This window comes from Dipodomys merriami, unplaced genomic scaffold (genome assembly GCF_024711535.1).
Source record: "Dipodomys merriami isolate MVZ:Mamm:240054 unplaced genomic scaffold, mDipMer1.0.p SCAF_151, whole genome shotgun sequence".
In the NCBI taxonomy this organism is placed as follows: Eukaryota; Metazoa; Chordata; class Mammalia; order Rodentia; family Heteromyidae; genus Dipodomys; species Dipodomys merriami.
In genome coordinates this window covers 2,006,690-2,029,804 of record NW_027202838.1, presented here as the reverse complement: position 1 = coordinate 2,029,804, position 23,115 = coordinate 2,006,690, and the positions used below count along the sequence as shown (strand labels likewise).

Here is a 23,115-nt window from a genome sequence, read left to right as displayed (position 1 = left end):
CCATAAGATAGCTCATTCATTGTAGCCTGGAATTTTCTTTTTCGCCTCTTAACCATTGCCAAACCACTGGGTAAAACAGAGCTATTTCATCTCCCCTCCCAACCCCTCCCTAAACCCCCTACTCTCCCCAATAGGTACCCACTTAAAATTCCAAAGAGACTCTTCCCCCCCAAAAATAAAACATTTGAAAAAGGAAAGCCTATCTGTTTACACTCCATCGATGTACATATTATTTCTTGAGATTATTACTTTTTTTTTTTTAACCATAGAAAAGATTGCATATTGGCAAGATACTGAGAAAATCATGGCAGCCATTTCTGGATCGTGGGTAGGGTGGTCAATAATGGGGTACATGTGGAGGCACAGAAGCAAGAAGGTTCACAGGGGAACAGTCAGCCTGAGGGAACGTGGGGGTCGAGTGGACCATTGGATGCTCAACCCTTTAGGCCTTTTCGATCCTCCCCCACCCCCCAACCCCTATCTTTTGAATCCTTGTTTTCTGTGCTCTCCACCTGGCCCCTCCCCTAACTCACCCATTAGCCACGCCCCCTCCAGCCCTCTTGAAGCTGAGGTCCAATGGCTTTTGGCATGTGTCCATTCGAGGGCTATTTTTGAAGATAGCTATGGCATTTGGAGGGGGGGGGCGGAGTGAGGGGAGACACAGACCAGATCAAAGCTTATTTGTGACCCAGAGGAGAAAGAAGAAGAAAGTAAGATAGTCCATGACTTCTGTGACTTTAAAAATTTAAGCAGTTCCTAGGCTGATAGGTTAAGAAACGCCTTAGTTGTTCTCGTAATTTTGTTGTTGTCGTTGCAATTAATGTAAAGCATGAAAATAGATATCCTATATTACATTGATTCCTTCCTGCTCTGGGTGGTGGTGGGGTGGGGGGGGGGAGAGAGGAGAAGGCAGACGAAGAGATCTGCACGCTGCTCATGAACTTCCAGTTTTAAAAGCTGTTCAATTTAGGTCCCCCTCCTCCAGCTCCTCCCCCCTCCTCCAGCTCCTCCCCCCTCTCGCTCCCTCCCCCTCTCCCCTCCCCCCTTTCCTGTGGCCTTCAGTTCCTAGGCTAGACAAATGCCACCTGGGGTTAAATAGATAGTGCAGCATTCTAATATTCATGCACCAGGGCCTTTCGCCTTTGCACAGTCCGCAGAGAGCCAGAGTGATGTGTGCAATGCCCCCCAGCCCCCTCTCCTCCCCGGTCTCTGCTCCAGACTCCTCTCCCGGCCTCCCCCCTTCGCACCCCAAACCCCTTCCTTCACTGGTTGTGGACATCCTCTCGACGGACGATCTTGTAGATAATCCAGTAGAACATGTTGAAGATGAGGAAGGCCATGGGGAAGCCGATGCGGGATATCTTGTCGATCTTCTTGGCCCTCTGGATGAAGAGTTTTCGCATCTCCTCCGGGGACTTCGATGGGGCGGGAGGGGGGTTGGTGGTGTTATTGTTGTTGGCACCCTTGACGGAGATGCCGTCCTTGGCCTGCAGACAGGCCGGGCCCATGCCGTAGGCCGAGAAGTTGAAGCGGCCCTCTCCAGCCTCATCTTCCTGGAACAGATTCAACATGGGGCTCTACTTAAAATAAGACAGGGGCTGGGCACCCTCTCTGTAAGGCACGCCCCCTGGGGAGCCAGGCCACGCCCACTGGACAGCCAGACCACGCCCACCAGAGCAGCTGAGGGAGAAAGACCAGACCAGGCCCAACTGGGGGCAGGCCACACCCACGGAGGGGCGGGGAGAGAAAAAGCGCTAGACCACGCCCACTTAGGAAAGCCAGACCACGCCCATCCAGGCATCCCACACCAAGCCTGGGAAAAAGACCAGGCCACGCCCACCCCCGGGGAGGCTATTCCGGCCACACCCACATGAGGGGCCAGGCCACGCCCATCCAGGCATCCCACACCAGCCTGGGAAAAAGAACCAGGTCACGCCCCCCCCAAGATATTCAGGCCACACCCACACGAGGGGCCAGGCCACGCCCACCCGGCCCTCCCAGCCTCTTGGGTTGCAGTGGTTCTGACTGTTCAGGGCTTTTCTGGCGGGCTGGGGTGTTCTGCCTTTTAGAGGGGTGCCGCTTGCTTGCGAAAACAGATGCAAACCAGGGGATAGGAATTGGAGTCGAGGGGCTGGTGTGCTCAAATTCCAGAGATGCGTGCCAGGTCTCTGCGCTCTGTCATTGGCAGGCTAGAGATCTTTGGCAAGTCACTGTCTTCTGTGATTCTTGAAGGGTTTCGTTTTGTTTTTTTTTGTTCTGTTACTGTTTTTCCACATTTTCCTCAAAGTGTGGAATCAGATTCCCTCTCTCTCTCTCCCCCCCCCAGTTCCCACTCCAGTACCCCACAAGGTTGTTTAACCCTGGGAGGTTTTCATTGCTGAGATTTTGTTTTGTTTTGCCTCAGAGCTGTCCTGGATTGGGGTTAGGAATTCAGGGGACAGTTGGGGAGAGGTCCCCTGCTTTGCTTCTGTTGCTTCTTTGCCCTCTTCCCTCCCTGATATGGCCCAGGAGGCAGCAAGAGTCCTGGCTTTCCTCTGTAGCCACAGCTCTTTCCTGCCTGGTGTTCCCATTGTCCACGGAAGCTGTCACCGCTGGTAAACCTCTGGATGGTTTTCAGCATCATCTCATTCAAAGCCTTTCATCATTTGACCCCAACTTACCTTTCCAGCGGTGTTCCCTCCCCCACGCCAGGCCCTGTAGTTTGGTTTCAGACCGGCTGCTGAGTCAACCTGTGGCTCTGTGGAAATTGTATTTGCTCTCATGGCCCAAGACATATATATTTTTTTCTGATAGGAATTCTCTTTTGCTTCTTTCTGCTTAAGATGGCACCAACCATGAGTAAGAAATTCAATATCCACAGTATCCAGTAAAGTCCTGTCCATGGTGCCCATCTGTAATCCTAGCTACTCAGGAAGCTGAGATCTGAGGATCAAGGTTTGAAGTCAGTCCAGAGAGGAAAGTCTGTGGGACTCTTATCTCCAGTTAACCAAGCAAAAAGCTGGAAGTTGAGCTGTGGCTCTAATGGTAGAACACTTGCCTTGAGCATTAAAGCTTAAGGGCAGGTCCTGGGCCCTGAGTTCAAGCCCCAAGACTGGCAACCTCCCCCTTCCCCCCACATCAAGCCCAGATATTGGGGCTTGAAGTCTGGGCACTGTCCCTGGGCTCTTTTTGCTCAAGGCTAGTGCCCTACCACTTGAGCTATAGCTCCACTTCTGGCATTGTGAGATTAATTAGAGGTTAGAGTCTCACAGACTTTTGGACATAGAGCCTAATATACAGACCCCAAACTCAGTAACCTTTTATAGAGTAAATCAGTGTACATTGTTATCTTCACCAGTGCCAGCTTCCTTTTATTTTTAAACTTTATTTTGGTTTGTTTGACTAGAGTTTTAGCGAGGTGTGGGTGGCTCACACCTGGAATCCTAGCTACTCAGGAGGCTGAGATTTGAGGCTCAAGGTTCAAAGCCAACCCTGAGCAGACAAATCTGAGAAACTCTTATCTCTAGTTAACCAGCAAAAAGCCAGCAGTGAAGGTGTGTGGTTTGAGTAGAAGGTACCAGCCTTGAGCAAAAAGGCTAAGTGTGTGTGAAGCTTTGAATTCAAGCCCCAGTACTGGCAAAAATCTCAACCAATTAATCAATTAATTAATTAATTAATTAATGGAATTGTGTTTCAGATACAGGAACATTTGAAACATAGAGTAAATGCCCAATAAACTTTTTGGCAAATGAATGAATTTGGCCCAGCTCAGTCATGGCAGAAGTACAGAATGGGAATGGGGTGCACAAAGCAGGTGACAAACAGGGGATCAAAAAATATTTGGCTGGGAGTGTGGTAATAGTGGAGTGTTAATATCAGGACCATGGAGAGCGGTATAGCGGGGAATAAGCTACCATGCCTGGAACCAGGGCCTAGCAAGGGTTTAAATCTTACTTCTTTTTCTTTTTTCCCTTTTTGTCACTCGTGGGGCTTGAACTCAGGGCCTGGGTTCTGTCTCTGAGCTCTTTTGCTTAAGACTAGCACTCTACCACTTTGGGCCACAGCTCCACTTCTGGATTTTGAGTGGTTAACTACAGATAAGAGTCTCACAGACTTTCCTGCCTGGGCTGGCCTTGAACAGAGATCCTCAGATCTCAGCCTCCTGAATAGCTAGGATTTACAGACATGAGCCACCAGCACCCAGCTAGATCTTATTTCTAAGGCATTTAAACAAAATTTGTGTTCTGCCTTCCTCCTATGGTAAATAGTACGGTGGGATGAGAGGAGGTTGAGGCTGAAGGTCTCACACTTCAGCAGAGAGAAAGAAATTTCCTAGAAAGGACCCAGGAAATGCTTGTTGTTCTTGTCACCACCAGCAGGTGGCAGGACACATCTGCCCATCTGCTTCTAGTGTGGGCTGGAGATGGAGCAGTGGAAATTACACGGGGGTGGTGGGAGGTGGGGGGGGATAGGAGGGTATGGGGCCGGGGGGGGGGTGTACCAGAAACCCAGGAAAGTTGCTGGTGGAAAAATTATGGAATGAAGATTGGAAAGAACCCGGAGGCCTTTGCGCCAAGTCTCTTTCCCCCTAGGGATCCTGGTTACTTGCTCTGCATTGCTTTGCTTGCTTAGCAAATACTAGAAGACCCTGAGTTCAAACCCTCGTGGTGGGGTAAAAAGAAAAAAAAATATATGATCTTTGTCAGCACCCAAAGCACATTAGTTACATTAGTTACATTATAAAAAGCATTTCTATCGGAGGCCAGTGACTTATGCCTGTAATAATCCTAGCTACTACTCAGGAGGTTGAGATCTAAGAATCATGGTTTGAAGCCAGCCTGGGCAGGAAAGTCCTTGTGGACTCTTAATCTCCAGTTAACTACCAAAAAGAGAAAAAAAGAGCCAGAAGTGGAGCTGTGACTCAAGTGGTAGAGCGCTAGCCTTGGAGAGAAAAGAAAAAAGAAAAAAGCTCAGGGATAGCACCCAGGTCCTGAGTTCAAGTCCTTGGACCAGCACCAAAAGGGGGGAAAAAGTCTAGAATGTGACTTAGAGAAGGAAGAAAACCTCCTTGGCTGGGTTATTGAAGAGTCCAACCTAGTATCCTTATGTGGAAATTTCAGGAAAAGATTTAGAGTTTCACTAGGGAGTCAGTGGAAGACACCAGACCCAGCAACTGTGAACAGTTCATTCTGAGCAATGAAGCAGCAATGCAGGATGGGAGAAGCCAACGTCTAAGGTCCTAGGTGTGTGAACACCTAAAGAACAGAGCTCCAGGGTAGAGGAAGAGGGAGACAAGGCTGGCAAAAGACCTCCTGGGAAAGCAGATGTGGATCAGGAGTAAGTTAGCAGACATGGGCGATTGCCATAGATCGTTGATGTTTTGAGGTGGGGTGGGGGAGGGAAGGCACAGTCTACTCTATGCATCTTTTTACTTTTTCTTTTGGCCATCCTGGGGCTTGAACTCAGGGCCTGGGCACTGTTCTTGAGCTTCTTTTTGCTCAAGGCTAGCACTCTACCACTAGAGCCACAGCTCCACTTCAGGCTTTTTCTGTTTGATTCTGAGGAATCGAACCCAGGGCTTTGTACATGCCAGGCAAGCACTCTACCACTAAGCCACATTCCCAGCCCATCTTGATTCCTCCCCTTCTCAGAAGTCAGGAATGAAAAGTATGAAGCTTGGACATTCTACCTCCCTCCCTTCCCTCCCTCCCTCTTTTCCTCCCTTCCCTTCCCCTTCATTCGTTCATTCATTCGTTCGTTCCTTCCTTCCTTCCTTCCCTCCCTCCCTCCTTCCTTCTTTCCGTCCTTCCTTCCTTCCTTCCTGCCTTCCTTCCTGTACTAGGTATCAAATCCAGGGCCTTGTACATGGCCAGTAAGTGTTCTACTGAGTTCCATCCCCAACCATAGACAGTGAATTTTATTTTTGTATCTGTACTAGGGCTTGAACTCAGGGCCTTATGCTCTCTCCCGTAGCTTTCTTTTTTTTTTTACTCAAGCTGGTGCTCTACTCCTTGAGCCACATTCCCCACGTTTGGCTTTTTGCTGGGTAATGGGAGATAAGAGTCTCTCTCAAATTTAGCTGGCTAGGTTGGCTTTAAGTTTGAGTAGCTAGGATTACAGATGTGAGCCAACAGCACCAGCTTAGACATTGGATCGTGTGTGTGCACATGTGTGTGCACGTGCATGCATGCGTTAGTCCTGGAGCTTGAACTCAGGGCCTGGGCACTGTCCCTGAGCTTTTCATCTCAAGACTAGCACTCTACCCCTTGAACCACAGTTCTGCTTCTGGCTTCTTTTGGTAGTTCACTGGAGATAGAAAGTTCCAACTGTGATTCTCCTATCTCAGCCTCCCGATTAGCTAAGGTCACCACAATTGCTTGGCTCATGCAGGAGAGTTTTTTTTTTAACATCCTAGCTTTCATGGGGCCATTTTCCTTCTGCAACCAGGTTCAGGGAAGTGAGTTAGCTTTGTAGCAGCAAAGGGACTACCTTCTAGCTTCAGGGAGTGGCTGGTTATTCACTCCAGCCAGCAGCGAGCCCTCTATCCACCCTGCCTGTTGGGGGGTCTATGATCATTGCTACCATAGTTAGAAGAGTCATGGCCCAGGACCCAGCTAGGTCACGGCTGATGGGTGGGGGGGACATGGAGATGTCCCTGGGGATTCATCACTCCCCAGCCTGCCTCTCGCTTTCCCCCTCCTAGGCGCTGACCCTCAGGCCTACCTTGTGATGTCGCCTCTTCCTCCTGAACCGGAGCAGCTCCTTGTGTTGTCGAGACACAAAGTTGACAGCGGCATATTCCAGGAGGGCGGAGAACACGAAGAGCAGACACACCGCCATCCAGATGTCAATGGCCTTCACGTAGGAGACCTGAAGGGAAGTGGCAGGCAAACGCAGTGTGGCTGAGGACACAGTGACATGGTCTTCTCCCCCAACTCCCCCACACACACACAGAGGAGGCAACTTGGCTTTCTCCAGGCCCAGGCCTCAAAGAGCCCATGGAAGATTCTAGAAAGAAACCATCCACCAGTTCTAACCATTGTGCCCTCTCCGCTAAAAAGGTGGATTGATGATGCGGACAATGTTGCCCTGTTCTATCCTATCCAGAATATGCATCCAAGCTTTGTGTGGAGTATCCATGTGGTGGACATTATCTACTCGAGGATGATCAGGCCCAATGTGGACACAGCTAACATCTTGTCCAAGTTACCCTCATCATACCTCACAATGGCCCCCATCCCAAATAGGACGGTCGTGATATTGGCCAAGAGAAGGCACAAAGTGCTTCCTTCAAGTGAAAAAAAAAAAAAGAAGTTGGGGTGGGATGCTGTTGATTTGATACGGAAAGAAAAAGAATCAGATGTGGAAGGGGACTGAGATCTACAAGAAGAAGAAATCTCTGTGTGAAATTGCAGTATGAGCCAGGCTTCCGTGGCTCACACCTGTCATCCTAGCTACTCAGGAGGCTGAGATCAGAGGATCATGGCTCCAAGCCAGCCCAGGAAGGAGTAAGTCTGTGACACTCTTACTGCCAATGAACCACCAGAAAACCGGAAATGGTGCTGTGGCTCAAAGTGATAGAGTGCTAGCCTTGAGCAAAAGAGTTCAGGAACAGTGCCCAGGCGCTGAGTTCAAGCCCAGTGTACACACACACACACACACACACACACACACACACACACACACACACACACGGAGGAGGAAGGGAATGGGAATGGAATGAAGGCATGAGAAATGACTTCTGAAAAGTCTCCCATAAAATCAATGAACATACTGGCATAAAAATGGTCCGAATCTAGTTTTCCAGAACTCTGGCTAATTCCCAACATCAATTCTGTGCACGTTTAATCAAGAAGCGCAGCTGGATCTCAGCAAGAACAGCAAAGTCTTCTCGCATTGTTTAAAATAGTCTTTATCAGGTTGGGCAATGGTGGCTCATGCCTGTAATCCTGGCTACCCATGAGATTGAGATTGGAGGGTTGTGGTTTAAAGCCAGCTCAGGCAGGAAAGTCCTCAAAACTCTTATCACCAATTAACCAGCAAAAAGCCAGAAGTGGAGGTGCGGCTCAAGTGGCAGACCAACAGCCTTCAGTGGAAAAGCTAAGGGACAATGCACAGTTCAAGCTCCACTACACGCACACCCTCCCTCCCATATTAAAAAAGTAAGAGATTGCCAGGTTAATTAAAAAAAAACACACTGTCTACAATACATACTTCAGATTCAAACATAGAATTAGGCCAGGCACTGGTGCTCACACCTGTAATCCTAGCTACTCAGGAGGCTGAGATCTGAGGATTGTAGTTCAAAGCCAGCCCGGGAAGGAGAGTGTGTGAGACTCTTATCTCCAATTAACCACTAGAAAACCGGAAGTGGTGCTGTGGCTCAAAGTGGTAGAGCGCTTGCCTTGAGTGAAAAAGCTGAGGGACAGTCCCTGGGCCCTGAGTTCAAGCCCCATGACTGACAAACAAAAACAAACAACAACAAAGATAGAATTAGGAAAAAATAAGATGGGAAAAGATACATAATACAAACAATAACCAAACAAGAGACCTGGAAATAGACCTATATCAGAATAAAAGTCATGATGATAAAAAGGTGGTTACAGCTGGGTGCCGGTAGCTCACACCTATAATCCTAACTCAGGAGGTTGAGATCTGAGGATCGCAGCTCAAAGCCAGCCTGGGCAAGAAAGAGTGTGAGACTCTTATCTCCAATTAACCACCAGAAAACCGGAAGTGGCACTGTGGCTCAAGTGGTAGAGTGCTAGCCATGAGCTGAAGAGCTGAGGGACAGCACCAGGCCTGGAGTTCAAGCCTCGCAACTGACAAAAAATACAAAGAGGAACATTTTAGAGCAACAAAACTGTCGGTGTATCAACAGGAAATTATACCAATGGTAAACATCCATTCACCCAACAACAAAGCTCCGCAATGCATGAATTAAATGGAGTAACAGATAATTCAAAGATAATATTTGGGACTCCATTCTATCTCTCTTTAATACAGGGAACAGAGCAATGAGGTCTCACCAAGAAAACAGAAGACTAGGGCTGGGAAGGTGGCTCAGTGGTAAAGTGCTTGCCTTGCATGCTTGAGGCCCTGGGTTCGATTCCTCAGCACCCATAAGCAAAAAAAAAAAAAAAAAGAAAAAAGAAAATAGAAGACTATTACAATAACATGGTAAGCTAACTGGGAATTAATCCTTTGTATTTCTTTTAGAGAAAAAGTAGTTCAGGCTGGCCTCACACTCTGAGTCTCTGGCACCACCTTTCAAGTTCTGGGATTACAGGTGTGTGCCACCACCCTGGGTAAGAAGAAAAAGATCTACAGAATAATGCACTAAAAGACAGGATAACATCCATTCTTTTGATGTACACACTGAGAATTCTCCAGGATAGACTACATGTTAGACAAGAAACAAACCCCAATCAATCTAAAATAACCGCAGTCACACCAAGTATGCTTTTTGACCCCACTGAAATAACAGTAGAGGTACTAGAGATTCAGAAAACTCTTAAGAATAAAGGAATTATCAATACATTTCTAAATAACTAATGGACCACAGGGGAAAAAAAACCCAAAGATAAGTTAGGAAATTGACTATAAACTAGCTTTTTTTTTTTTTTTCTCAAGGATAGTGCTTTACCATTTGAGCCACAAGTCTTTTTCTGGCTTTTTCTTGGTTAATCAGAGATAAGAGTCTCATGGACTTTTCTGACCAGGCTGGCTTTGAACCGCCGTCCTCAGATCTCAGCCTCCTGAATACCTATGATTACATGTGTGATAAGATTCTCACGGACTTTCCTGCCTGGGCTGGCTTTGAAGCGTGATCCTCGGCCCTCAGCCTCCTGAGTAGCTAGGATGACAGGCGTGAGCCACTAGCGCCTGATGTAAGGTTGATTTCTAATGAAGCAGCGGTACATCTGCCATGGGAAGGGAACGGAGGTGAACGCAGAGCCTGGAGACCTATGGAGAATGGGGATGGAGCCTAGAATGTGGATCCTGGCAAGGATTGTGGATGAAGGCGTGGTATCAGCTCCTCTAGCAGGGGAGCAAAACCAGGGGGCCTGTGTCCTGGGCTGCAGCGCCTACCTTGGGCAGGGATGCCCGGGAACCTGAGCTCTGCGTGGTCATGGTGAGCACGGTGGTGATACCCAGGCCCACGCGGGCGGGTGCTGCGTCCATGTTGATCCAGAAAGAAATCCACGAGAGGATGACGATGAGCAGACTAGGGATGTACATCTGGATCAGGTAGTACCCCATCTGCCGCTCCAGGTGGAATCGAGCCTCGATGCAGGTGAATTTACCTGCAAGAAATGATCGTGAGACGCTGCTAGAGCTGGGGGCGGGGCGGGGGTGTGTGTGCGGGGGACTCAAGCCTTCCTGTCATCCTAGCCACTCAGGAGACTGAGATCGGAGGATTGTGGTTCAAGGCCAGCCCGGGAAGGAAAGTCCCCGTGAGACTTTTTATCTCCAATGAACCATTAAAAAAAAAATAAAGCCAGAGTGGAGCTGTGGCCCAAGTGGTAGAGCCTTAAGAACAAAAGCTCTAGAGCAGCGCTTAGACTCTGAGTTCAAGCCCCTAGGATTGACGCGCGTGTGTGCACACACACACACACACACACAACCTCTAAAACAAACCAAATAAATACCTCAGAAGTGTGCAAGTGCAACCTTGAGGTCATAAGATTAAATATAATACGAAAGCAATGTGGATTCTCTCTCCCTCTCCCTCTCCCTCTTCCCCCCTTCTCTCTCTCTCTCTCTCTCTGTCGGTCATGGAGCTTGAATTCTGGGCCTGGGTGCGATTCTTGAGCTCTTTAGCTCAAGGCAAGTGCTCTACCACTTGAGCCACAGTGCGATTTCCGGTTTTCTGGTAGTTAATTGGAGATGAGAGTCTCACAGAATTTCCGGGCTGGCTGCGAACCGCGATCCTCAGATCTCAGCTTCCTGAGTAGCTAGGATTATAGGCATGAGCCACCAGTGCCCAGCTCTCTCTGTCTTTGACATTAAACTGTGAGGCTTGGCTGGGGGGGCTTGTCCCCTTCCTGTCTATGCACCCCAGAAGTGAGAGGGGAGACAAACTATAAGCCTTGTCCAGTCAGGGCCTTGTTAATCTCTTCTCCTTCTATCCACAGGGCCTTGCAGAGAGCTTTGCTCTCATTTAAATGCAAAAGATAAAAAAAACAGAGGCGAGAATGAGTGTGAAAGTCCAGAGTCTATTTCTGTTGTTTCCCGTACTGTGGCTGAATACAGGAGAGCAGATATCTCTTTGAAGTGCTTATTATTATTTTTGTATTGGAGTAGATATCTAGACATGAGATTGCTGGGTAATGATATAGTTTTCAGTGGATGAGTGTATAAGGAAAATGGAATATTATTCAGCCTTAAAAGAGAAAACCCTGCCATCTGCAACCATGTGGACAGCGCTGGAGGACATTTTTGTACTAAGGGAAATGAGCCAGATACAGAAAAAATGAATGCCAGGCACACAATGTCATTTACATGGAAGCACCTTATTGGAGCAGAGATTTAAATGGCAAATCTCATTTACATGTAGGCTCCTTATTGGAGCAGAGAGTTAAATGGCAGATCTCATTTACACGTAGGCACTTCATTGGAGCAGAAAGTTGAGTGGCAGATCTCATTTACATGTAGGCACCTCATTGGAGCAAAAAGTTGAATGGCACTTTTCATTTACATGTAGGCACCTCATTGGAGCAGATTGTTGAATAGCAGGTGCTCAGGGGTTAGGTGGGAAGAGAGGGTGTTGGTCCAAGGGCACAAAGATTGAGTTCTGCAAGATGAGTAGGTGCTGGAGATCTAATGCACAGCAATGTGGTTAGCATTGAGGATATCACGCTGCACACTTGGAATTTGCTGCGAAGGGGATGTGAGTATTCATACTCCCTCCAGTGGAAGACACATGAGGAGACAGAGATATGTTAGATCAAATGCGATTATCTCACATCACCTAAACTATCTATCTATCTATCTATCTATCTATCTATCTATCTATCTATCTATCTATCTATCTATCTATCTATCTATCTATCTGTCTATCTATCTATCTATCTATCTACCTTTCTACCTATCTGTCTGTCTATCTATCTATCTATCTATCTATCTATCTATCTATCTATCTATCTACCTACCTACCTATCTATCTATCTATCTATCTATCTATCTATCTATCTATCTATCTATCTATCTATCTATCTATCTATCTATCTATCTATCTATCTATCTATCTATCTATCTGTCTATCTATCTGTCTATCTGTCTGTCTATCTATCTATCTATCTATCTATCTATCTATCTATCTATCTATCTATCTATCTATCTATCTATCTATCTGCATTAAGTTTGGGCTAGAGATGTGGTTCAAGTTATAGAGCACCTGCCTAGAAAACACAAAGCCCTTCATCCAAACCTCAGATATCGATATGACTTTATATTTTATTTGCCATCCTGCAAGAAAGCCCACTAGATGATAACGGGCTGGGATTCTTGGGTTGCTGGAGCCGGGCTGCTGAGGGACGTCAGCAGGAACCCATCCTCTCTCTGCATCCAAGGTTGCCCGGGATGTGGAAGTTGATTTCCATGCCCTGCCCCCTTCCCCCTCCCCGGTCGCTTATTTGTGTAGTCTCCTGGGGAAAGAGCATTGAGCTAAGCAGCACTTGTGGTTTGGCTTCCAGGCTAGTGTTCCCCTTCCAACTAGTTACTAATTATTCTCTTTGGAATGTGGAGTTAGGTCCTCTACCCCTTGAGCCTCATCCCTTAGTTCTTCTTGCTTTAGTTATTATTATTTGGTGCTTGAACTCAGGGCTTTGCACGCTCACTTGACTTTTTCACTCATTTCTGGTGCTGTGCTCCTTGAGCCACGCCTCCACTTCTGACCTTTGGCTGGTTAATTGGAAATAAAAGTCTCATGGATTTGTCGGCATGGACTGGCTTTGAATCTCAAGCCTCAGCTCTTAGTAGCTAGGATTATAGGTGTGAGCTACCAATGCCTGGCTTTGGTTTGTTTTGTTATTTATTTATTTGCCAGTCCTGGGGCTTGAACTCTGGACCTGGGCACTGTCCTTGGACTCTTTTTGCTCAAGGCTAGCACTCTATTACTTTTTTTTTTTTTTTGGGTCCGGTAGAGGGGCCTGAACTCTGGGCCTGGGCGCTGTCCCTCAGCTCTTCAGCTCAAGGCTAGCGCTCTACCACTTGAGCCACAGCGCCACTTCCGGCTTTTTTCTTTTTGCTTATGTGGTGCTGAGGAATCGAACCCAGGGCCTCAGGCATGCAAGGCAAGCGCTCTACCACTGAGCCACCTTCCCAGCCCCAGCACTCTATTACTTGAGCCACAGTGCCACTTCTAGCTTTTTCTGTGGATTAATTGGAGAGAAGTCTCACAGACTTTCCTGCCAGGCTGGCTTCGAACCATGATCCTCAGATCTCAGCCTTTTTAGTAGCTAGGATTACAGGTGTGAGTCACAGGCACCCCACTGACTTAGGGATTTTTTTTCGAATAGACTCCTATGCATTTGTTTAATTAGGGGTATGCCTAATCTTCATTTTTCCTATTTACACCTCCTGTTTAGGTAGGATTATATACACGTACACTATGCTGTCCCTGAGCTTCTTTTGCTCAAGGCTAGCACTCTACCACTTGAGCCACAGCACCACTTGTGACTTTTTCTGTGCATGTGGTACTGAGGAATCGAACCCAGGGCTTCAGGCATGCTAGGCAAGCACTCTACCACTAAGCCACCTTCCCAGCCCTCTCTTGGACCTCTCTGTCATCATCCTCTGATCTCAGCCTCCTGAGTACTGAGCATTACAGGTGTGAGCCACGGGTACCTGGCACTGAAACTTAGTTTTTACCACCCCTAAGGACTTAGAGGAAGAAAATCTCTCTCAACCAGTAGGTGTCAGTGCTGAGCAGTTCATCCGCTCAGCAGAATCACAAGTGGAGGCTGGGAGGGTGCCCTGGGGCCCGAGGACAATGGTGGCTGCCACTCACCTGTATTGTAATGCTTGGTGCAGTATCTCAAATCCTTCTCTTCCTTCAGGATAAACTGAGGCAGTGTCAGTCCATCGGCCACCTGCACAGCTCCCTGCTCCTGCCACTCAAAGATGAGATCGTTCATGGTGTATCCAACTAGGGTGGAGGGGAGAAGGCACAGGTCACTCCCATGAGCCCTGGACTGAAGGATGTTGTGGGGGTTCAGGGTTCGAGGCCCAGAGAAGCCCCCAAGCACCTGCAGAACTCAGGACACTTCACAAAAGGTCATACTGGCTGAGCTGTTTATACCCAGCTCAGGGCCTTTCTGCCTCTTCCTTTCCTTCCATCTCTCTTTCTCTCCTCCCTCATCCTGCCTTGGCCGGTCCTGGAACCTTGATCCTCTCTTTTCCTCCAAGAAAAGAAGTGGAGTTACCGACATAGTTGCTGCCTTACTGTTCTGTTCCACTCTCCATCCTGGTGGTAAGCCAGATTCCTCATTTTTGTGTTCATCACGAAGGAAGTCAGCAACTCGAGCGAAAGCTTTTTTTCAATATCATCTCTTTTCTATTGTCCAGGACCACTCCTTTGGTTACAAGCTTGCAACTGGCTCTCTTCTTGCGTCAGCCTGCAAGTGCTGGGATTACAGGTGTGTGGCACCATGCCTGGCTGTTCTGTACTCTTTCCTTTCCCTTTTTCTTTTCCTTTCTATTCTCCTCTCCCCTCTCCTTTCCTTCCTTTCTCTTCTCTTTCCTTCCCTTCCTTCTTCCCTCCCTCCTTCCTTTTCTTTCTCTCCCTCCCTTCTGCTCTCTAAGTCTTTCTTTTTTCTTTTCTTTCATTACCTTTAAAATAGTTGTAGTGGGCTGGGAAGGTGGCTCAGTGGCAGAGTGCTTGCCTTGCATGCATGAGGCCCTGGGTTCGATTCCTCAGCACCACATAAGCAAAAAGAAAAAAGCCGGAAGTGGCACTGTGGCTCAAATGGTAGAGTGCTAGCCTTGAGCTGAAGAGCTGAGGGACAGCGCCCAGGCCCAGAGTTCAGGCCCACGACTGGACCCAAAAAAAAAAAATAGTTGTAGTGACAGTCCGACAAATCAATTTATGAGCACAAAGCCTCTTGATCAATGTCACATCCTTCCATCCTTCTCCCTGTCTTTCCATTCCCCACCTATCCTCTGCAGGCATCTGGTTCCATTTCCACCATGAGTGTGCATTGAATATAATGACAATATCATGATTGTATTTGCCCCCCTTTCTTCTCTCCATTTGTCTCACCCCCCCTGCATGTTCATTCTGCCTTTTTTTTGCACAAGGCTAGTGCTCTCTGGTGTTCATGTTGTTACACTGTGAGTTGTTCAGAAGAGTCACACCACTGAAATTTTCCAAGTACTTCCAACAGCACGCAGCACCTGCTGGCATGACAGTCAGTTCGAGTCACTTAGCACATTTCTCCTCACCTTGTGAGTGATGTGGGCCGACGCCCCTAGGGGAAGTTCTGCTGACAGCAAAGCCTGAGCTATGGTCAGACAGTGGCAATAGGATGTTCTATTTCTAATGTATTTTCTATCCTTTTCCTTCCTTCCTTCCTTTCCATTGCTTTTCCTTCCTTCCTCCTTCCTTCCTTCCTTCCTTCCTTCCTTCCTTCCTTCCTTCCTTCCTTCCTTTCTTTCTTTCTTTCTTTCTTTCTTTCTTTCTTTCTTTCTTTCTTTCTTTCTTTCTTTCTTTCTTTCTTTCTTTCGCCACTCTTGGGGCTTGAATTCAGGGCCTGGGCACTGTCCCTGAGCTTCTTTGGCTCAAGGCTAGCACTCTACCACTTGAGCCACAGAGCCTCTTCTGGCCTTTTCTGTGTATGTGGTACTGAGGAATCAAACCCAGGGCTTCATGCATGCTAGGCAAGCACTCTACCACTAAGCCACATTCACTTTCTCTCCTTCACCTTTCTTTCTTTCTTTCTTTCTTTCTTTCTTTCTTTCTTTCTTTCTTTCTTTCTTTCTTTCTTTCTTTCTTTCTTTCTTTCTCTCTCCTTCCTTCCTTCCTTCTTTCCTTCTTTCCTTCTTTCCTTCCCTCCCTCCCTCCCTCCTTTCCTCCCTCCCTCCTTCCTTCCTTTATTCATTTCTTTCTCTTCCTTCCTCCCTCCCTCCTTCCCTCTCTTCTCTCTCTCTCCCTTCCTTCCTTTCTTGTGCTCAAACTCAGAGTCTCATACCCTTGTTTATCTCACTCAAGTCTGGTGCTCTACCACTTGAGCCATACTCCATTCTCTAATGTACTTTCTAAAAACAAATCACCTCCCGTAGCACTGTGAGTTATTACAGTAATCTCCTGGGGGGTGAGTCCACCAATGAGGGCATTTCTGGGGGGGGTCCAGAAATGGGCCTGGTTCTTAAAAGTGAGCTCATGGAAGAGACTTACAGCTCTCCAGTTGCATGATACACGTCTGGACATCCATGGGGAAATTCTTCAAATCCATGGGGCAGGCCAAGGTCAGGGTGATTCTGGGAAGAGAAGAGAGTTAAATGGCTCAGAGTCTGCGGGCAGTGAGGCGGGGCTAACTGCCATCAACCAATCAGCTGTCCAGGACAGGGAAAGGAATCAGGGGGCTGGGATGTACACTTTCAATTTTGGAGCAAACCCAGGTTGAGAGAATGATTGTGATTATACTGAAAAGGTAGGTGCTGGTGGCTCATGCCTGTCATCCTAGCCACTCAGGAGGCTGAGATCTGAGGATTGAAGTTCAAAGCTTGTCTGGGCAAGCAAGTCCAATTAACCAGCAAAAAGCCAGAAGTGGCACTGTGGCTCAAGTGGTAAAGGGCTAGCCTTGAGCAAAAAAAGCTCAGGGACAGTGCCCAAGCCCTGAGTTCAAGCCCCAGGACTGGGGCACACACACATACATGCGTACGTGTGCATTCACTCATGTATATACATGCACACACATACAAGATTATACAGAGTCAGAGGAACGCTTGAATTTCTCTTTCTGTTTCTTCTTCAATCCTGCCTTTCTTCCCTTGTTTCCCTCCTTTCCTTCCCCTCCCTCCTTCCCTCCCTTTCTTCCTTCTCTCTTGGATATTAATCTCTATCTGTCTCTGTCTCTGCCTTTCTTGCCAACTTTAGAGCTTGAAACTTAGAGCTTAGATTTTCTTTTGCTTTAAGGCCAGTGCTCTACTACTTGAGCCACATTGCCATTTCCCACTTCTAACTGGTTAATGAAAGGTAAGAAGTCGTGCAAATTTTCCTGCCCGGGCTGGCTTTGAACCTCGATCCTCAGATCTCAGCCTCCTGAGTAGCTAGGATTACTGGCGTGAGTCACCAGCAACTGATTTTCCTGCGTTTCTTTGGAGTCTGTGTTCTCAGGTTGCCCCGAGGCCTGATGGTGGCTCCCAACCCTGAAGAGTCTTTAGATAGACAGACAGCTGTCCAGGCCAGCAGCACACATGCCCTGTGCTTCGCAGCAGGTACTACCTACGGTTCCTGGCTCGCTTCCCAGGCTGGACTCTTCAGAAATGAGTTCAGAGACCCTCCTTGCCTGCCAAGTTTACACACACACACACACACACACACACACACACTCACACACACAGCCAGCTCACATCTGTGAGCTCACGTGGAAATTGGCTGGCTCCCAGGATTTGGGGCAAGCTGTTTATTTTGGATTATTCAGCTCAGGCTGGGATACAAGACTGGAGAGAGGCTGGGACCACATCAGAGGCCTGTCAGATCATGGGAACACAGGTACAAAGCAGGACAGCCGGCGACTTATCCAAGGCCACAGGGGCCCAGTGGATTCACAGTTCAGCCAGGATTCACTGGGCCTTTGATCCTGAGCCCCAGAGCGGTGGATTGGGCTTGCCAGCTGTCCATCCAAGAGAGGTCAGCCTCATGCCCTGCCACAGCCAGTCAGAGATGCTCTAAGTGGAATGTAGCCCCGCCCCTCCGCTGCACCTGGCAAGGCTCATGTGTGAACACTCAGAGCTCTGCACGTGGCCCCTTTAAATGCCAGGAAGGGGAGAAAACAGTAGATCAGCGAGGGGAAGGAGGAGGAGGGGGGAAGGGGAAAAGGAGGAAGGAGGGAAGTGAAGGCCTCTGATAAAAGCTCCAAAGTAGAGCAGCTGTCACACTGGGTTAATTTCTTGACGTTGAATGACCTTGGGAACGTCGCTTTTTGCCCTGTCATGGTGCACTGGGACTTAGCTTCCTGATCATTGCAAACTAGTTCAGCAAGCAGCAAAGTCCAAGCATGGTGGCCCAGCCCTCCCCTCCCCCACAGCCAGCCAGGGCCATTTCCTGGGTCAGGCATTGGGGTGTTCCACTAGGAGGACTCTGGATCCTCAAATTACCCCCCACCTTCCTCTCCTAGGAGAATCAATCCAGTCACATCTGGGCCAAGGACAGAGATACTTAAAGCTCATTTCTTCTTTCTTCTTTGTCGGTAATGGGGCTTGAACTCAGGGCCTGGGAGTGATCCTCAGATCACAGCTTCCCAAGCAGCTAGGATTACAAGTGTGAGCCATCAGCGCCTAGCTTTCGGGCTCATTTCAAGGGTAAAAGATTTTCCTGATCAATCGGGACCAACGTCTTTTAAAGCTCTTTGAAATACAGATATTTTACTCGAGAGGCCGAGGTCTGAGGATCGACGTTGGAGACCAGCTCTAGGCAACTGCAATGAACCACCAGAAAACCAAAAGTGGAGGTATGGCTCAAGTGGTAGAGGGCCACTTGGAGAGGAAAAAGCCAAGGGAGAGTCATTAATTAGGCCCTGAGTTCAAGCCCCAATACTGATCTCACACACACACACACACACACACACACACACACACACACACACACACACACACACAGAAATACAAATATCTTGTCACATATTTGATAAGTGCCCTGCTCTGCTCTAGGATTTGAGAGGATCTCAGAGACACAGATGCAAATCTAGGCTCAGCTGTTAACTACCAACACTTTGGCTGGGTGCCCTAATGACTCGAATACCTCCCCCCACCTAGTCCCCCTCACCCCCTGCTGGGAGAGGGGCCTTTCTCCCAGACTTTATAAAAGGCATCTGGAGGAAAGTTTGCAGAAGGTTGACATGGTACTGATGTATTGTGTGAGCAGCACCATGCCCTGCTCTTGACTATAGTGTTTGATCACTCCATCCTGTCTTGTGTTCAAATGCTGGGTTGGCTTCAACTCTCTCTCCCTAAAATGCCTTCTCTGATCTCCTTGGTTATAATGAATTCTTACAGCTAAGACTTCCCCTAGGTGTTTTATTATTATTATTATTCTGCCGGTTGAATCATGGAATCTGTGTTCATGTCAATTTGGTTCTATCTTAATGTCTAGTTTTCGAAGACAGCAGGGCAAGGTACTTTGTGTGTGAGTTCGAATTCAGGGTCTTCCTCTCTCCTTTGGCTTTTTTTCCCCTCAAAGCTGGTGCTCTACCACTTGAGCCACACCTCCACTCCTGCCTTTTTGCTGGCTCATGAGAGAGAAGAGTCTCCTGGACTTTTCTGCCTGGGCTGGCTTTGAACTCATGTTCTTTACAGCTCAGCCTCCCGAGTAGCCAGGAAGACAGGCGTGAACCACCCTGAGTCTTTCTGAAGAGGGAGGGACAAATCCCCCAACTCACCGGATGCTGTAGAGGACGTTTCCGTTGCGGGAGATCCTCAAGAGTTTGTTGTCGGTGGTGATCTCGTGGAAGTGGGCGCCCTTCTCGTTGGCAAAGAACAGGTCGGGCTTCCAGATGGAATCCAGCATGGATGGGTCCAGGTCCAGGGAGTCATCTGGGTACTCGTTGTAAGCCAGGCGGGGGTCATTCCACTGCTGTCGCAGGAAGATGTTGACCCTGTAGTCCTACAGGCGGGGGGGGGGGATCACAGTGGGGGCCCAGGTTTAGGCGTGAGAAGCCAGCGCTCCATGTCCCAGGGGGCTTTGGCCAGGGTTTCCCACAAGCCTTTGTGGAGGAGGCTGAGTCTGCATTGGGCAATCCTAGTTGCCCTGTATGTATGTATGTATGTATGTATGTATGTATGTATGTATGTATGTATGTATGCATGCACGCATGCATGCATTTATGTATGAATGCATGCATGCATGTATGTATGTATGTGTATATGCATGTATGTGTCTATCTATCTATGTATCTATGTATCTGTCTGTCTGTCTATCTTTGCTTTTTGTGGAGCTTGAACTCAGGGCCTGGGCTCTGTCCCTGAGCCTTGTTTTTTTTTGTGCTCAAGGCTAGTGCTCTACCACTTTGAGCCACAACACCACTTCCCAGTTTTCTGGTGATTCATTGGAGATAAGAGTGTCACAGACTTTCCTGCCCAGGCTGGCCTGGAATGTGATCTTCCAATCTCAGCCTACTGAGTAGCTAGGATTAGAAGCGTGAGCCTTGAAAAGCCTCTCTAACTCCCTGCTGACTTTATCACAATGTTATTCTCTCTTTGGAAGAAAGATTTTTTTTTTGGGGGGGTCCGGTCGTGGGGCTTGAACTCTGGGCCTGGGCGCTGTCCCTCAGCTCTTCAGCTCAAGGCTAGCACTCTACTATTTGAACCACAGCGCCACTTCTGGCTTTTTTCTTTTTGCTTATGTGGTGCTGAGGAATCGAACCCAGGGCCTCAGGCATGCAAGGCAAGTGCTCTACCACTGAGCCACCTTCCCAGCCCAGATTTTTTTTTTTAAATAAAGAAGAACAATTAAAACATTTGGAAATAAATGTTCAAGGCCTGTATTATATATTATTCTATATATGAGGTTTCATCATCCGGTCTTGTTTTCTTCATGCTGTGTGTGTGTGTGTGTGTGTGTGTGTGTGTGTGCTGATAAAGTCACAGTAAATGGCTGGGCAGCAAAAGCCTTCGGTCCCCGAAGCTCAGCGTGATCTGTGATGCTCTGAACAGGACTGGCCCAGGTACATGCTGACCCCGCTGCTAAAGATCCCCACTGCTGGGGGTGGGGGCTGGTGAGGCTGCGGCATTGTGTCTAAGCCCTTGGCATACTAGGTGAGCAGTAGACCTGGACAGCGGGTGGTGGAGGAGGCTCCCCTAGGTCCGACCCCTAGTGTTTGCTCAGCTTTTCTCTGTGGGTCTGGGGAGTCAGAACACTGGGTATGGGGGGGGGCAGAGGGAGGATGGGCGCTGAGGGAGGGGAAGGTAGGCTCACTCTTCATGCTTAGTGCGTGATCATGGTCTGCCTTTCACTTCAAGCCTTAGCTTCTCTAGGGGCCTTGGTGCCCCCAAGCAGCTCCCTCCACCCCCAATTTACCCCATTATCCCCCTCCTCCCCGCTTCCTTTTTTCCTCTCTGATTCTCTAACAAGGCCACCCCCCAAAAAAACACATTTCAGGGAGCATTTGACAGCCATGTGCAGAACTATGGAGATCAGATGAAGCTAGACCTTCTATGTCTCTTGCATGATCGGAGAGACCCAGTGCTCAGAAGGAAGAGGAAGAAAGAGGAGGAGGAATTGCGAAGCCAGACAAAGCTCATTGGAGTCCCCAAGACCCAGGGACAGATGCTTCCTAAGATCCTGTAGCAAATACAACCAGGGTTGTCCTGGACCTCACTGGAGTCCCTGGATCTCGCTATCAGAAGAATCAAGGCTAGAGCACCTCTACAACCTTTCCATAGCTAACAGCGGCATATAATTCATTTTATTTCCCCCCTCCCCACCCCAGCAGCATTTAAGTGAGCATCTATTAAGCGCCAGGCGCTGGGGAACTGTGCGGAGAACCAGAAAGGTCTATGATTTATTCAGTCCTAGCGCATACATAAGGTCTGTGCCAGGCCGAGGCCAGGGCTCTGCATACAGAGTGAGAAATACAGAGAAGAGATTTCAGAGTCTGTGCCTGGCAGAAGTGATTTTTGTCGTTGTTGTTGTTTAAATTGAGATCATATAGGGTGGAACCCGAGGAAAAGCATTTTGGACAGTTGGAAGTGCATTCATTTACCAAAGGAGGCAAAGCTAGAGCAGTAGGCCAGAAAGAAGGGTCAGCAGGAGTCTAGGAAGGAGCAAACAGAGTCTTCCAGGGAAATTGAACTTGATCTGGACAGTAGGACTTCCCCCATGTGTTCACGTCACTGAGCATATTTAACAATGTCCTGCTTTCTTATTTCAGAAGCAATGCATGTTGGCTGTGCATCATCTAAAAGACGAGGATGAAGGTTGGATGCTGGTGGCTCACACCTGTAATCCTAGCTACTCAGGAGGCTGAGATCTGGAGAGGATGGTTTGAAGGCGGTCTAGGCAGGAAAGTCTGTGAGATGCTTATCTCCAAGGAATCCTCAAAAAAGCAGGAAGTGGGGGTGTGGCTCAAGTGGTAGAAGGCTAATCTTGAGTGAAAAAGCCAAATGAGAGCTTGGGGGTCTGAGTTCAAGTCCCAGTAATGGCACATGCATGCATGCATGCACGTGCACACACACACACACACACACACACACACACACACACACACACACACACACACACATGCACACAGGATCCAAGGTATAGATTCTCATTATAAAGTGACTAATGGAAAGCAATCAAGGGACCTGAAGAATGGAGCTTGCTTAGATCTTCTGGAGCCGCTGGCTCCACCCATAGCAGCTGTCACTCAAATGAGTTATCACCATTGATTTTTTTTTCCCTTCTTTCTCCCAGATTGGTAAACAGCAGCAGGCAATGGAGCTCAGAAGAGATCAATGTAATTGCTTTAATAGGCCGACGGCTAAATGCTGTTTTGCTTACTTAGCCAAATACTTCCGTGGGTCGGTGTTCAACATGCTGAAGGACCATGTTCACATTCAGGAGCCTGAGAAGCCACATTTGAATTCTCTCTCCCATGAGCTGCTTTCTAAGTCTCAAATGCTCACAGAAAAAATCCATTTAAAGCAGAAGCAAGGAGATTGCTACAGCTCTAATACAACAGCCTTTGAGATCTCAGTTTTATTTGCCTTATAAATATAAATATGTGTGTGTGTGTGTGCATGTGTGTATGCCAGTACTATGGCTTGAAGTCAGAATCTGGTCTCTGTCTCTTAGCTTTTTCAAAGTAGGTGCTCTACCACTTGAACCGTAACTCCATTCCAGCCTTTTGCTGGTTCATTGGAGATAAGAGTGTCATGGACTTTCCTATTGGGGCTGGCTGGGAACTGCGATCCTCATACCTCAGCTTTCTG

At 48.1% G+C, this 23,115-nt stretch overlaps 1 protein-coding gene across 2 annotated transcripts in view; it reads right to left on the bottom strand.

Annotated features, from left to right (window-relative positions):
- Positions 1-1,221: 1,221 nt before the first annotated feature.
- Glra1 (glycine receptor alpha 1) overlaps positions 1,222-23,115 on the bottom strand; it is a 62,217-nt gene continuing 40,323 nt past the window's right edge. Inside the window, exons 3-8 of one of the 2 annotated variants that reach the window (XM_070022623.1) lie at positions 19,584-19,807; positions 16,379-16,461; positions 13,994-14,131; positions 10,072-10,286; positions 6,703-6,849; positions 1,222-1,553 (exon numbers count right to left, since the gene is read on the bottom strand). In XM_070022623.1, the coding sequence (XP_069878724.1) occupies positions 1,263-1,553; positions 6,703-6,849; positions 10,072-10,286; positions 13,994-14,131; positions 16,379-16,461; positions 19,584-19,807 (1,098 nt within the window). In that variant the 3' untranslated portion in view covers positions 1,222-1,262. The remainder of the gene's footprint in view (positions 1,554-6,702; positions 6,850-10,071; positions 10,287-13,993; positions 14,132-16,378; positions 16,462-19,583; positions 19,808-23,115) is intronic. The other variant, XM_070022624.1, reaches the window with a different exon arrangement.